Source organism: Cryptomeria japonica, chromosome 2 (assembly GCF_030272615.1).
Source record: "Cryptomeria japonica chromosome 2, Sugi_1.0, whole genome shotgun sequence".
NCBI classification, from domain to species: domain Eukaryota; kingdom Viridiplantae; phylum Streptophyta; class Pinopsida; order Cupressales; family Cupressaceae; genus Cryptomeria; species Cryptomeria japonica.
In genome coordinates, this window is record NC_081406.1 from 947,442 (window position 1) to 964,136 (window position 16,695).

General features: G+C 39.6%; 1 protein-coding gene and 1 pseudogene across 1 annotated transcript; both read right to left on the bottom strand.

Annotated features, from left to right (window-relative positions):
* Nucleotides 1-680: 680 nt before the first annotated feature.
* LOC131073817 (uncharacterized) lies at nt 681-2,884 on the bottom strand. The gene is made up of 2 exons (XM_058010333.2): nt 2,074-2,884; nt 681-1,726 (listed from the first exon to the last, which is right to left on the bottom strand). The coding sequence occupies exons 1-2, from the start codon at nt 2,398-2,400 to the stop codon at nt 791-793; spliced, it is 1,263 nt and encodes a 420-aa protein (XP_057866316.2). The 5' UTR covers nt 2,401-2,884; the 3' UTR covers nt 681-790.
* A 12,929-nt stretch (nt 2,885-15,813) lies between these two features.
* On the bottom strand, nt 15,814-16,479 carry LOC131073806 (NADH dehydrogenase [ubiquinone] iron-sulfur protein 2-like; annotated as a pseudogene).
* Between the last annotated feature and the right edge of the window lie 216 nt (nt 16,480-16,695).

Here is a 16,695-nt window from a genome sequence, read left to right on the forward strand (position 1 = left end):
ACGCCCAACCTACCTTACCTTGGTCTTATTTATAGACAAGTTGGGGTTCAGGAAGGGGTGAGTTGAGGTGAGATTAATCCCTTGGGGATACATGCAATCACCCACAAACCACGTGCATCAGGTAAGCCAAGACCTCATAATTGAACCCGAAACCAATAGAAAGCAAAACCATATATACTAGACCTAGTGAATTAAATAAGACTTTTGCATAATAACAATAAAAGAATAAAATATTAAAACCTATTATTTAAAAGCAATTTAAGCAATCTCATAACCTATTATACTAGACTTTGTGTTCAATCCTGTAACTTTACAAATATTCATGAACATTAATAATAAATTGATCTTTCATAGTTCATAGGCTTGAAACTATTATTTAGAGGCATTTTAAGCAATTTCTTAACCTATTCTACTGGACTTTGTCTTCAGTCCCATTGTCTTTTGTAAATATCGAGGAACAGTTAATAAGAATTTGAACTTTCATAGTGCATAGGCTTGAAACTAAAGCATATCTTACTTTCCACCTAACCAAAGGTTGAATTAGAATTAGAATTAAAAAGATTCAATTTTCTTTGCGGACATTTTTGTAATACCGTTTGAGATCACACGCTAAGAAACATGGACTTCTTCATTGCTGCTTTAACTTTTGGACTCCATAACCATTAAAGTTATAAACATCAGAAGAAAAGAAACATAAGAAGATAAAAGTAAAACAGTGTTGTACTTGGATACATATCTCAAATGTGTCTTGAAATCTAAAACCACTAATTAGAATTGAGATCAGTACAGGTCATTGCAACTTAGCATGCTTGAGAGATGACCTTGCATTATGCAAAGAGTCATCCATAAACATGAATCTCTTTTTAAAAGATGAGCTTGTTGGGGTTAAGGGCAATGGAGAATAAGGATAAGATTGTTCTAGGATAAGACTCGGATCTTTTTCATAGGCAGTCTTAGTCACCTCTGGTGGTGATTTATGAGTAAAACCAGTGTTTTTGTTGGGAGAGGAGAGAGTCTGACCTGGTGGGTTTGATGGAGAAATCATTAGAGGTGTACTGGGTGCTATTGGAACCAATGGAATTTCAGAAGAGTCCAGATCTGGAGGTGGCCGTTGCCACATAGGAAGTGGCCCTGCAAGCAAAAGAGTCTGGAGCAAAGGCCCAGCTTTCAGTACAGCTTCTAATAACTTTCCTTTCTCAGGAAGAGAATTTATCATCATTTCATGATCATGAAGAGACAGTTGTGCTGGAAGGCCATTAGGGGGTATAACTATATCCTCTTGCCTGTTAACTTTTTTAGATGAAAGTCCTGTAGAACTAGGTGAAAAGTGTGAATCAAATGGTAACATAGGCATTCCGTGGCTACCAATAAGAGGTGCAGAAGATAAATCTTCTGGGGTTAAACTACTTGCTGAGCTTTGACAGTCATTGAGCATAGATTCATAAACAAGTTGCCATTGTGCATCTCTTGTTTGATTCTTTCCAGAGCACAAGGTTCGATCCTTGCACCGCATCTTCTTGAAAGAGCCAGGTCCTGTAGGCTGGTCATAAATTTTTACAGGTGATATCTTCTCTAAAAGCTGTTGGCGATTTCCTTTTTCCAGACCTGGATAATAGTAAGCTTCTTGCTCCACAAAACTTTCGTCCAGATGTTGCTGCTCTAAAACAGGTTGTCGCTGCTGGTTAAGGAGGAAATTTGAGATGCAAGTGTTCGAAGAGAAAACATCCTGTTCACCACATATCACAGTATTAACAAAAGAAAATCTTTGGAAAATCAAACCCAGAAAGAACTCTATATTGTTAACATTGTTAACCACCTTACTGACTGCTCTACGAGTGTGCATATGCTGATATTTCCTCACCCACAGTTTTTTTTTCAAATGGAACATATTATATGCTGTTTAAGTTTTATCTAGAAAGGCTATAGCCCAACAGTTATAACTATGGACCCAGTTACCAAGGGGAAGGAGTTCAAAAAAATACAAAAAAGCTGAACTTTACCAAAATGCATATAGAAAACAAACTATAATGGCCTTATATCTCTAATGCATTATAACATCATAAACAAGCTTACCCATTTTGGAAGTTCCAAGTTCTGATATCTTGTACGACTGCATTCTCCAGGCAGGTACCCAAGTTGAAAATCCTCTGCAGGAAGAAAGTTTTTTTGACCACATTGTTCGAAGAGCTCAAAATGTGATGGCGGCAACAGGTTCACATTCTCAGCTTCTGCAAAATTTAGCTTGATGGGCTTTTCTATGTAAGAGAAGGGAGCAGTCACATTGGATTGCATGGCTGAAATATATCCGTTGCACTCTGCAATGCCTGATTTTCTTTTGAGTGAAACTAGAGCTGACTCCTCAGGCTGCATATTTAATTTGTTACAATACAGATGACTCATTCTTGTTTTAAACACCTAATCATGTAGCTTTCCCGACCTTGACAAATTCTATGCATATGCATTGAAATTGTAGACAAACCGCGTCCTACCCTCTTTAGTTTCCCATAGTTTTAGACAGCTTTTTCCTTCCATGTCTCTCCCGTTTACTGTTTCTGCCGTAGTCAGATTTTATACAAGTCAACACAATCCTTTGGCAATTGATGAAGGCCAAAACCTTGGGTTCATATTGCAGAATGAATATAGTAATCTAGATACTAGATACCATCAAAATAAATTCAACTAATTGCACCCGCCTCAGATTCTGATATTAAAATTGTGGCTACAATCAATGACTACTTCCAAAAATTTGGCGACATGTACAAACTAAGCCATCGTAATTTGTGCAGATTAATATGCTCACTAAAAAGCCCAATAGATACGGCCAATGACGTAGGGTATTACAAGTTATGATGTCATCGGTTTCTCATATTTTTGCTTAAGGAAAGGATTTTAATCTTATATTCAGAGTCTTTTTTTAAATTTTTTTACCAGTTTGATCGTATTGTCTGAATCATTATAAATCTAAAAAGTAAAAAAATATTGTACAGTAATGCTAATGATCAAATTAAAGAAATATCCGAGTTCACCTGTTTGCTAAGAATATCTATAAAGCTTATCTTCCTCTATTAGAATTCATAGATGTCTCCATCTCCTCCAACAATAACATAGATGGTATTCTTCAGTATTATAGTTATAAATAAAGAATGTAGGGTTAGGTGAGAAAAGAGGTTAGAAAAGATTAGACTAAAATCACGCGCCTGTCCTTTTGAAAAAGCATAGCCAACTCACTGTAGAAGTTGCAATGCAATGTTCAAACCAAGAAAAAAAGTGGTGAGCTTTTTTATGTAGGATGGGTCACATGATTGGAACGCGGATTGGAGAAGAGAGGAGGAATCTAAAAACATAGATTGGCTACATTGACGAGATGTTTACGGAACACATTTCCGCGTAGTGTGACTTTGCCCTACCTGATTGAATGTCCAAATCCAACTGGGAATGTGAACGGTCCCTATCTCACCGCCTTTCCTCCCTCCAAGTTGGATTTTGACCTCTTAAGAATCCTTATTTTAATGAATAAGTGTGAGCTGTCATTTAATGTAAAATAGTTATGAGAAAGCACGGAAGTTCTGTTGAAGTTCATAAAAAGTTGTACATTTTGTTTGTTTTCTTTATATTAATAATTGAAAATTTTGTGTATATTTGTAATTATAATTTAAATATTTTGTTAGTTTGTTTATTAGTTTCGAGTTGGTTTGCAGACGATTGTGTGTATCACCGGACACTTAGGCCGGGGTCTTATGGAGGGGGGCTTCCTAAAAAATAGAGAAAATTTTAAAGCAGGTGGTCCCATGAATTTTGTAGTGTAGTGTAGCTTAAAAATTTAAGCTCCCAAATTTTGTAAGGAAAGCAGTGCGCGGAAAATGCTCTCCTAACGTCAATTCTAAGGGGATTTGCAAGCAAGGAAGTATCTTAATTTCAGTTTGCAATACATTAAGATAAACACAAACAGGAGATTAGGATTAACCAGACGTGATAACACCAGAGAAAGACATCAGATATACGTGGGAAAACCCTTACGGGTAAAAAACCCACCACCAAAAAAGGAGATCACTTTATTCAGTAAATAACAAGGTTACAATAAAGTTAACGGATCTTCTTTTCTGGACTCTGCTATCACATCATGCAGAACATACAAGACTACAGACATGCCAAAAACTACAACACGTAGTCTTACTTCATCCCTTCATAGTCACTCTGTTCTGCCTTGATCAGCCACTTGTTAGCCTCACACTTAGCTCACACTTAACCTCTGGCTACAAACTCCTCACACATCGAGCAAGGCTTCTCGGAGTTCCTATCATACTTCAATGACACTCCATGCCTTCTGCTCTATGCCAGTCTGAGCTTTTCACTCATCGCCCTGTGCAAGCTCATCGATTACATCTCTGGTAACGCATATGTAACAACGAAGATTACAATGTGTCAATTTGGCATAACCGTTATGGAATCCAATGGTCTTCCATCCGTCCAGCTGTGTTTCAATTTCCTCTAGCCACTCTAACAGTTAGTCGCTCCAACCACCAGGAAATCTAACCGTCGGTCTGCATTCGTGAGAAACACAATATCCCACATGCATCAGGCAATCGGGTCGGTTCATATTCACATACACCGACAGTCTCATCGTTAGTGTCTGAGTGTTCACATTTTGGATCTCGGTTTGACCTTGCTCTCGCAGTCGGTTTCCACTCCATCGGCCATCGGTATAACTACCAACCGGTAGAGCCGATCCCTCGATGATACCCGATCGCCAAAAGGCGACTCCATCGGGTCATCGGCACAACCTTCCTGCTGTCTCCTCGATCCCCGATCACTATGAGGATGCCAACACCAAACCATCGGGTCTTCGGCCAAACAGTGAACAAGTAATCTCGATCATCAAAAACAACTCCATCATGTCATCGGGATAACCTCCAACAGGTAGACCCGATCTCCCGATAACCAGAGCGGGCCGCACAGGAGTGACCTCATCGGCATATCGCTCCACAAGTCATTCCGATCTCCGATGACTCTATCGGGCCATCGGTGAGATTGCTTCCAAGCTATCTCGATCTCTGAACACCGAAGGCAACCTCATCGGCCCATCGGAAACATCACTCAGCAGTTACTCCGATCCTTGATCAATACTAGACGACTTCATCGGACTTCGGCATAGCCTTCAGCTTGTCAACCCAATAGCCAATGCTACCCGATCGCCGAAGGCAACTTCATCGGGTATCGGCACAGCTTCAAACCGGAACCTCTGATAGCCGATGACAAGCCCGACCGCCTAAGGCGACTCCATCGGGTCACCGGTATAGCTCTCCAAAAGACACTTCGATCTCCGATGGCTAGGAGTGGTCTCCATTGAGACATCGGAACAAGAACACAGTTGCTACCCCGATCGCCGATACCAAATCTGAGGAGTCAAGTTCATCGGCCAGAGTTGTCCCGATCGGCCTAAGTCACACCGATCAGAAAGTGTTTAACAACCAAGAAGGTAACACTCTGCTGCTCCATTGGTGTAGGCTACTCTGATCAACCCGAACATGGTCAAGAAAATTCGAGGCACATTCCCAACAAATTTAAGGAAGTTCGTGGTCTCATAAATATAATACATTTGTATGTACATAACAAAAACAATTCATTTCTCTCCAAAACTATTTATTAATAGAAATTAAATTTAGATGTTTGACAAGTGGCAGATTACATCTCTAAGCTGGTGGGGAAATTTCTAGCCCCACCCCATTTTCACCCACTCAAATTTGCGGTCCCAAAAAGTAGGGGCTTCTAGTTTTTTGGAAATGATTCTAAGGCTGGGTCTCATGGAGGGGGGGCTTCCTAAAATATAGAGAGGAGCTGCTAGAGACTTTTTAGGAATATTTTAAAGCTATGGTCCCATGAATTTTATATTGCAATTCAACTTAAAAATTTAAGCAGTCTCATGAACTTTGTAGTGCAATCAACTTAAGTTTAAACTCCTAAATTTAAACAAGTTGGTGAAAAAAAAAATTGTTCTCTCTCTAAAATTGAGATGATTGACAAATGGCATAAATAATCCCTAAACTGGTGGGGCAAAATCAGTTGGCATTTTGATGATTATGTTGTGATTGTCATTGATGTACACACACTTGCTATGAGATCACTTTGTGAATGTATGAATTATGGTCAACCGATAATTGTTCCAAACCGGTATCATGTTGTAGCCTTTAGACTATTGATGTTATGCAGAAAGTGTTTACCGATCTCAAGCGGTAAAGGACCCAAGTGGCATACAGAGATCAAGCGGTTTAAGGATCTCAAGCGGAGCGGAGCAAAGGAGCCAAAAGCGACAGTTATCATTTTCCCAATCTTCATTTCTATCAATCGGTAATCTGTTAAACCGGTGTTACTCTGAGTTACCAACCGGTAACCGGAAAAGTTGTATAAACCGGCAATACTCTGTGATGAGTTACCAACCGGTATATCTTTGTGATGAGCTACCATCCACCGACACTTTGATGGTGATTTTGTGTCGTGTTACCAAATGTGTCTAGATACAATGATCCTAGGAACTTGCAATGTAATCCTATTAGACCGACATGAAATCAGATTCCTTTTAAGGACATCATGTCTAGGGTTTTAAAATGTGTATGTATGAGTGTAGTTGTTAGGTTTTGGTGGTCGTTGAAACTCTTGTATGTGCGATCTTAACTGAGAAGATCAAGTCTGTGTACTGCAACTGAGTGTGGATTTACTGCTAGACTGTTAAAGTGTTTAAGTATAGTATTTTTTGGTATACTAATTCACCCCCCCCTCTTAGTATTCATCAATTGGTATCAGAGCCAACCTTTCTATAAGTCTAACCACTTGGAAAGAGATATGGGGGAATACACTTTGAGGGAACTTACTCATCGATTCACTCAGACTGAGCAAGCCTATGATGAACTTAAGGTCAAATATAAGGCCTCTCAGGCAAAAAGAAGAGAGCATGCTGAAAAACTGATGGAGCTAACTGAAAACAGTTCTTCTGATGAAGCGAACATGGAAGTCCTAATTCAAGAAGTTGAAAAACTGAATGAGTCCAATGCCAACCTAAGAAGAGAACTTGAAGGACTAACTATCAGAATGTGTCAAGAGCTTGAGAATCAGAGGAAAGCTGAAGATCTGATAAAAGACAAAGATCATGAGATCTCCAAGCTGAAGCAAGAGATCAATGCACTTACCGCTCATCTTCTTGAAAATAAAATGGAAAAGGAAGGAATCCAAAGTGAACTACACATGGTTGTTTCTGAGAATGCAACCTTGAAGGAATTCAATGCTGCTATTACCAAAGAACTTACTGAGTCAAAGGAAACTTGCCGAATTCAATAAGAGCACTGTCAAGCTAGAGCAGAAGCTTGAATCAACTAAATCGGTAAAGAATACCAATGGACTTGGTTTCTCTGAATATGAGGAAGGTGAGACCTCTGGAACAAAAGATGGAGCATCAAAGAAACGACCGACACCAAAAGATAAAGGTAAGCAAAAGTTCAAACCTATTTGCTTTAATTATCTCAAGAAAGGACACACTGCTAATGTATGTAGAAGTAAGGCTTACAATAATTTTCCTTATTTTCTAAACGACAAGCCTAGACCCAATAGATTCAATGGTAATTGTTATGCATGCAACAAGTTTGGGCATAGAGCATTTGAATGCAGGTCTGTCATGCACAATACCAGAAGGTATCCTTAAAGGAGTCAAGGATTTTTTCCTGAATCCTCTGGGAACCGGAACCCAAACTGGTTTAATACCTATAGTCATCAGTCAGGTAGCAGTGGTTATCAAGCGACAACCAGATGGAGAGAAAACTATTGGATTTGTCATGGTCATGGTCACACTACTGTAACATGCAAAAGGAAGAATGGAAACATGAATAATGGACCTTGGAGAGCACTTGGAGTGGTTTGCTATCATTGCAACAAACCGGGTCATACAACAAGATTTTGCAGAACAAGAAAGAGTATATCGGATGATATACCGGTCACTCCGGAAGGAAAAATTGATGTTAAAATTGTTCAAGCAAATATGAAGAAAACCTGGAAGAAGAAGCCAGAAGAAGTGATTCAAGTAGAATTGATTTCTGCACCTAGTGTGGAAGTCGTTGAACCGACAAACTAAGCATCAGAAAAGCTTAGGGGGAGCAAACAGTGAAATATCTCGAACCCCCAGTTTACACCGGTAAAAGACCTCAACCGATATGTGATACCTATCAGTTGGCAGAAGACCGGAAATGGTAAAAGGCAAATTAGGGTTTATGCCCTAATAGCGGAGCATTTATTGTGGTAGGTGAAGAACTTGTTTAAAAGAAATTTTCAAAGTCGTTTTTTACGTATCAGTTCACGAGCGAAGAAGTTTTCAAGCACAGAGTGAAGAAAAGCAATTTGGATTGCGATTCAAAGAATTTATCAAAATCCTGAAGAAGAATCAGAAGCAAACATCTATTGGTGAAGTATAGAGCACAAAGCAGTATTTCAGCAACCAAAGGAGTGTGTAGCGAAGTTTAAATTGTGAGCCCTAAATTTTGACTTACGAAGGTATTTTTCAAAATTATCTGTTTATCATGGCTTCCGTATCACATGCTAGTTCTAGTGCACCTATTGATTCTGTAGACTTCATTCAACAGAAGGCAAAATACAATGCCCTATCTTAAATACCCGCTGGTGTTATAGTTGAGGAAGGCATTTTCGATTACATTGACTATAAGATTGAAGATCTTGGATCTCTGATGATCCATTCTTAGTTGAGTTTGTTCTGTGGGAAGGACAAAAAGATTAAACCGGAATTCAGCATTTTGGAAAAGAAGAAACTTCACAATGCTATCTATTTCCTTGAAGAATTTTTAGATGATCACATCCGTATTATTTTGAGCAGAGTACACGGTGATAAAATGTACTTAGAGCGGACGCATGATATTACACCGGAAGCAATTCATGCCATCATCGGTTTCTGCAACGTCGGTGAAGTGCCAGCCCTAAGGAAGATTAACAAGACAAAAATGACTAAGCTCACCGGTTCAGTGAGCGATTCACGGGGAATGACTGTCAATTCCATCAAGGACGATCTAGTCAAATATGCGTGTATGGTGATAGGATACTAGACGTTCCATGCCAGCAGAATCAACTCTGTCTCTACTGCAGCAGTAAATGCCGCCTACAGGATGATCAAGGAAGATGCATCGTTTGCTCTATGCACTGGTATGCAAAGACAACTTCTGTTGAACCTCAAGTCGATCAAACAGGACAATGCCCTGAAATTTAAGTTTGGAAAACTATTGGTTGGGTTGTTCTTCTACTTCCAAGGCTATTTTCTAGGAGTAGGTGATATTCAGTGGTCTGCTGACCAACCGGTGACAAAGCAAATCAAGGAAAGCCTACAAGCGGTAGGAATCGGTTATCCGGAAGTGCTAAACAAATACTTTGATGAGTTCAGATGCAAAATAAACCAAAGAGTAAGAATATCCGGTGATATTGTCAAGAAGTATGAGGAGGACATTTGCTTCACCATCAAAGTTGATGAGTGCATAATGGAGGCGGTTGAGCCTAGACAGGAAGAAGTGGAACCGATGGGATATGAGGTAATGTATGACATGTTAGATGGGTATGCCTCTACCCTAATTGCCTCACCCCTTGATCCAAAGGCAAAGAGAACCTGCACCTATTTAGAAAGGATAACACCAGTTGAAGAACCCTCAGTAAAGAAGGGAAAGGCAGTGCCTTCATGATCGGCACCGGTTACCACAACAAGTCCCAAAGTGACCAAGCGGTCACCAACAAAGAAGAAACCGGAAGCGGCACCCGCCAAAGTCTTTGAGAGGAAGCGGAAGACAAAAAGAAATACACCAGACTCAAAGGACACTGTCTCTAAAGAACAACCTAAGAAGACTAGGCAAACGAGGAAAAAGACAAAGAATGATCCGACAACATCAGCACTAGTAAATATTGATATTTCCTCTTACAAACCTTTGACACATTGTCAAAGAACAATTAAGAATATTAGAAGAAAATCACTTGATGATTTGAAAGAGTGCTTTGATGATTTTAATGATGATGAAAAGAAGGAAGTTGAATAAGAAGTTATCAATTATTTATGTATTAATGATCGGTGGCCATCAGAAATTAAATCTGAGACACCTGATTCTTTATATAATTCTTTAGATAACGAATGACACATTGCCATAGAGAAAGAACAGGAAATAAGAGAGGAAGAATTTGCACAATACTTTCCTAATGTGCCCAAAACAGAATTGTATGAAGTAGTGGAGAGATATAAGGGCCTCTTCTTCATGAGAAGAAGAAGACTCCTGTTGTTGGAAGGAAAAGTTTTGGAAGTGGCCAAAGATACCCACTCCCTTGCTCAATCAGCTTTAAGATTGCATCAAGTGGCTGAAGCCAACAAGAAAGCTAAGCAAGAATCGGAAATCACTCAACCTGATGAAGTATATGACAGTGAAGGAGAACCGATCACTACTCAATTGGACCCGATTGATGTTGATGCCTTGAACAGTGAAAATGTTACTTCAGATGCACCAACAGAAACAAAAGGTCAGGAGAAATAGGAGGAAGAAAATAGAAATTAGGTAGAAATGGAAAAGAAGAAAAAGGAAGAAGAGAAGAAAAAAGCGGAAGAGGAGAGAAAAGAGGAAGAAAAGAGAAAAGAAGAGGAGAATAAGAAACAAGAAGAAGAGAAGAAGAAGAAGGAAGTGAAACAGGAAAAGGAGAAGGAAAAAGAAGAGGAGAAGAAAAAGGAAGAGTAGAAGAGAAAGGAGCAAGAGAAGAAGAAGCAGGAAGAGGAGAAGAAGAAGAAGGATGAAGAAGAAGAGAAGCGGAAAGAAGAGGAGGAAAAAAAGGTAGAAGAGGACAAGAAAAGAGCTAAAGAGAAAGAGGGAGCGACACAGAGCACTCAGATGGAGACCCCAAAGGCAACCGGTAGTCAAGCCAAACCGGCTGACATTACCAGTCCCATTGACCTCTAGTCTGCAAACGAATCAGAGTTTCTGCAGAGCATTAAGGTTGCCCAAGAACGCCTGGAAGTAATAAGGAGGAAGAAAGAGCAAGATGTGATCCAAGCTGCAGTGGACACTCTTACCGGTTTGATACCCGGTACCAACCTCCCCAGTACCGATTCCTCTCTTGCACAATTAAAGCTCCTATGCATAGTTGTAGAAGACCAGGTGCAAAGCCTAGAAGAGGTTGCAGAAGCAAATGCCAAGAAGGAGCATCAAAAGGCTCTAGAGACTTCCTTGGTGAAAAAATTAACAGAGCTCCGGTCTGATCTACAGAAGGCACATAAGGACATTAGAGATGCAATGGATGAGGGAAAATTATTGCTAAGTAAGATATGTCAACCTCATCTATTCAGTGATGATGTGCTTTCTCAGAAAGCCAAACTGCAATCTGATATGTAGTCATTTATAAGCACCTTCAAGACTCCATATGATTCCTTCTCCACATATGGACAAACCGCTCATCGGTTTAAAACTCCAGTCTGCAACAATAGAGGCAGAGATAAGCAACCAGACACGTAATTTGCAGAAACTTCAACTGGTCCTACTGCCAAGACTGCAAATTCTTCAGAAATGCTATCTAAATCTAGATGCCCTAACGGTCACTCAAGAGATGAGTACCTTGGATGCCATGGAAGAGTAGGTCTATCAGATGCAAACGGAGAATGAGGTTGCTACCTCATTGCTTGAATCATGGTCTTTATCCATGAAGACATTTATGCAAGACTTTAAATCAGTTTTTGACAAGTTTCACTCTTTATTGTCATAAACTTTTTAAATCAGTTTTTAATGCTAATGGAACAGGGGTTTTTTAGTTGTAATTTGTCATTGTTGGCAAAGGGGGAGTAGTATTTTGTATTTAAAATTTTGATGGGGGAGTAGTATTCTGTATTTTGATGCATGCTATGTATACTTTCATGTTTATCTCTTTAAGGAAGTAGTATACATTGTATTTTCTATAAAAGGGATAGTGTACATGCTTAGGGGAGTAATTTTGATTATGGCATAATTTTGTTGTAAAACGCTTGTATGTCAAAAAATTTCCTAAGTGTTGCCATCAATGCCAAAGGGGGAGATTGTTGGCATTTTGATGATTATGTTGTGATTGTCATTGATGGACACACACTTGCTATGAGATCACTTTGTGAATGTGTGAATTATGCTCAACTGGTAATTGTTCCAAACCGGTATCATGTTGTAGTCTTTAGACTATTGATGTTATGCATGAAGGTTTTACCAATCTCAAGCGGTATAAGGACCCAAGTGGCATAGAGAGATCAAGCTGTTTAAGGATCTCAAGTGGAGCAGAGCAAAGGAGCCAGAAGCGACAGTTATCATTTTCCCAATCTTCATTTCTGTCAACCAATAATCTATTAAACCGGTGTTACTCTGAGTTACCAATCAGTAACTGAAAAAGTTGTATAAACCGGTAATACTCTGTGATGAGTTACCAACCAGTATATCTTTGTGATGAGTTACCATCCACCGACATTTTGACTGTGATTTTGTGCTGTGTTACCAAATGTGTCTAGATACAATGAACCTAGGAACTTGCAATGTAATCCTATTGGACCGACATGAAATCAGATTCCTTTTAAGGACATCATGTCTAGGGTTTTAAAATGTGTATGTATGAGTGTAGCTATTAGGTTTTGGTGGTCGTTGAAGCTCTTGTATGTGCGATATTAACTGAGAAGATCAAGTCTATGTACTGCAACAGAGTGTGGATTTACTGCTAGACTATTCAAGTGTTTAAGTATAGTATTTTTTGGTATACTAATTCACCCCCCCCTCTTAGTATTCATCAAAATCTAGCCCCACCCCATTTTCACCTGCTTAAATTTACAAGGCTAAAAAGTAGGGGTTGTGTTTTTTTGGAAAAGATTCCAAATAATCCCATAGTAAAAAAAATATTTTTTCCATGGGACCACCCTCTTCCTTAAAAATAGAGCTTAAGCCACCCTCATGGGACCCTTGCCTAAATAATCTTGTAGTACAATTTTTATTTATTCCTAGGATCACCTCTTCCTTAAAAATAGAGCTTAAGTTCCCCTCATGGCACCCTTGCCTTAGTCTCACTCTATATTTCTTCTTCCTAACCCCAACTTGGTAGTAAGACCAAGGCAAGGTGATTGAGCATTGGGTTGGATCGCAAGGTTACTCCTAGCATAGCCAATATATATAAAATTTATCTTGGTCTTTTTTTAGAGAAGTGATCATTCAATTGTGTGCATTAGCTTGATTTGGTGTTGAGAATAAGTTGGCTTGCAACATAGATGAGTGGCTGAGTCAGCTGGTTCCGAGAGGGTGCCTCTACATCCCATCATTTGGGCAAGGTCGGATATAGAGAGAGTCCAATCCCCTACTGGTCTAAGGGTTGGAGCTGAGAGGCTACTATCTATCTATAGGGCTCAATCGATGATGATTAGTAAACTACTTAATGCAAAGTAGCATTGGCAACCACCTACCTGTTTGCTCCCTTACCATGGCCGATTGATGGATGGAGGCCCCTAAAATTCTATGGCTGGATGGGGGGGGATTATAGATGCAAACAACATGAATTATATGATATAGAAGAAAAGACCGCAACATGAATTCTATCTATCATATAGTAAAAGATAAAAACAATGCTTAAGTCATAAAGCCTCTTCCAACTATAGATGTGGCCCTCCCACCCACTCTTAATTAATCAATCCATAAAATTTTAGGGCCCCCACTCCCTTCCACCCCCCATTATAGTTATAGTTCTATGGTTCAAATCTTGGGGTCCACTAAATAGTTCTAGAATCAACCCTATATCTATATTGGCAAAAAAAAGATGTGCCCTATATTCACCATGCTAATAGACCGAGTTTCAATTCCACCTCGTGAAAGATGAAGTCTCACCTATAGTAGATCGAGATCTAGGAAGGCCATAGCCACTTTAACCATTTCTCATGAAAAATCAGTATGTATACCCAACAATAGATCCTACTATTCCAAGTACAAATGCAGTAGCAACAAAGAAGGTATAGACAGTTGATTACCCCATGAAAGCAGATCCCCTAAAATTCTATGGGTGAGTTGTTTACCAAGCAATTTAGAAGTGGTATTCAATGCCCTCTACATAGAGACTCAGTTGATTCTAAACCAGAAGCAGAGACACCAGCAAATGACCTAGTTGATCCATTTGATCCCCTTTAGAATAGTAGGGCCATTGATGACCGATTTCAAATAGGATAAGTAAAGGTAGGAGCACCTCGTTCAAGATCCCATTTTCCAATTATCAATTGAACAACCCCTACTATCTATTGGAAAAGATATAGGTAGAAGCGGGAAAGACAAAAGAAAAGGACACAGAGACATAAGTGGCAGAGGCAATAATGAAGGTAGCAAACACATATGAAGTAGTAGAGACAAAGGGAGGAGCAATTTACTTACTGATGGAAGGAAAATGACCTTAAAGCTATTGGAGGTAACGATGGAGAAGCTGGGATGGGAAGGAATTCAACGGGCTATGGGACTAGAATGGATATCGAGCAAGGTAGCTCAAAAACTAGATCAATGGAAATAGGATATGGATCTCGATCTGCTACTGAAGCTTCTTCTCCTACTGTTGGTCCAACTGGTGGTTGTCCAATTGTCTCTTAAACAAGCTATATAAATAAAGGGGATACTGAGGGCTAGAATGGAATGGATGTTGTTGGTTTGTATGTAGACTCTTTTGCAGCTTCAATCGAGTCAATCATTGCTTCTAGGTCATCAAGGTCCATGTGTATGCTAGCCACCTCGTAATGCCTACCTACTGCACCTCATATACGTCGCAAATATGAGTTGGCCATTCGTACCATTGATTCATGTCATCCAACTCGTATCACCAATCCATTAGATCATATACTCGATGACCTGCCCTCGTTCCCACCTAGAGCCATACATCTAAAAGCTAGCCACCCCAATTATAAGAAAGGGCCCATTACTCCAATGTTGCAATTTATGATTAAACCATCCATTACGTCATCCACAAGAACAATAGAATTATCCCCCACCCCATCAGAGATATATTGAGACCCTCTAATTGATTAGTACCATAAAATTGTAGGGCTTGATTGATTATTCTAGCAAGTGCATTAATCTACCCTAGTCAATTAATTAACTTTCTAGAATAACCTCCTCCTCCCACCCACCCAACTATAGCCTCCCACCCACCCCGATCCATAGAATTGTAGGGCACCCATAGACCTTCTTTACCTCTCCCTACTATTTAAAAGGTTAGTCGATATCTAGTAGAGGAGCTAGCCATACATCATACTCTTCTGGTCCATATCCCCTTCATAATGCTCGGTTCATATCCCATCGGAATGGCTTAGTCCCATATTTGCAGGAACTTGGTCCATTCCTGAATAGCCATACATGGAAAGAGGAAATAGATATCTATGAGATGGGAATGGAGTTCCCCTACTATTCTATGGCATTACACACACTCCATAGAATTTTAGGGAATCAACCTGCTAGAATAAGGGGGGCCACCCAACCTGCTACTCAAAGAGAAGATAGGTAGATAGGAGCTCTAACATCTACTATAACATATTGGTGATTCTACAATGATGGTGACACCATACCTCATATACGTCATATGGTGCATGATGGTGGTGTAATCACATGTGCATGATCTCGACCCACTAGGGATCAATCAATTGTTTCTAGCTCGCAATGAAGCTAGGGCGAGGAACCAATTGTCCTCTACTTATCTATCTACCTCTCCAATCACAATATCTTGAGTATCTATGATTGTGACCACATCTTCTAGCATGTGATGTTTGGGCATAGAATTGGGTCATTGTGAATGGGAAAATCCAGGTGCTCTTATTCTATGATGATAGGGACAATTGCTCCCATTAATGATAAAAAAAAACACCAAATTCTCTTGTACGTCAAAAATCGATCAGTCATGGGCATCGTAAGGTGATGCTTTTCTCAAATCCCAGCATACTCCCGAACCTCTTGGCATTACACCATTAAATCCCCAATCCTTTGCTTGTTGTGTCGTGATAGTACCAATATCCACTAATTGTTGTTTCTGGATACAATTGTCAGTTGGCATCTCTTTTGATTTGTCAATACGAGAAGCAAATTGTCATTTAAAGTCATAAATATCTTAGCATAAGCCAAGAGGCAGATCTTGTGCCACTCCACTTAGTCTTATGTAATTGGCATGCATCTTGGCTCCCAAGACTCTCTCATAGAATTCCAACAATTTCTCTCGCTCCTTTAAAGCCCACAAAAATAGGGTTAATGCTTCCACATCCATAACATGAGTGGTTAAAGAAAGTAAATGATTCAAAATTCAAATGATTTCACAAAATGACACTTGTATATATTGAGCTTGTAATGGTACCTCATAATTCAAAAGTTTCTCTATGGCTGAAGAATAAGCATGTTATTGGGCCATCATAGGAACATGAATAGGGTTGACAACAGAATTGTTGGGTCTAAAGGTCATTTAGGCTTTAGATCGACCGTGAGATAGCATTCATGCACTAGAAGATCAACGGGTCTCCAATCAACTATCAATTCTTCTTGCATCCCCCTCCTCTCCCCCCTTCTAAGAGAGAGTACCTAATGGTACTTGCCGAATCCAAAAGTGATCCTATGGAAACAACGAGCACTCAACCTACTATAGCTATAGAAAGGTAGGGTGGGGGGGGGGGCTCACTTC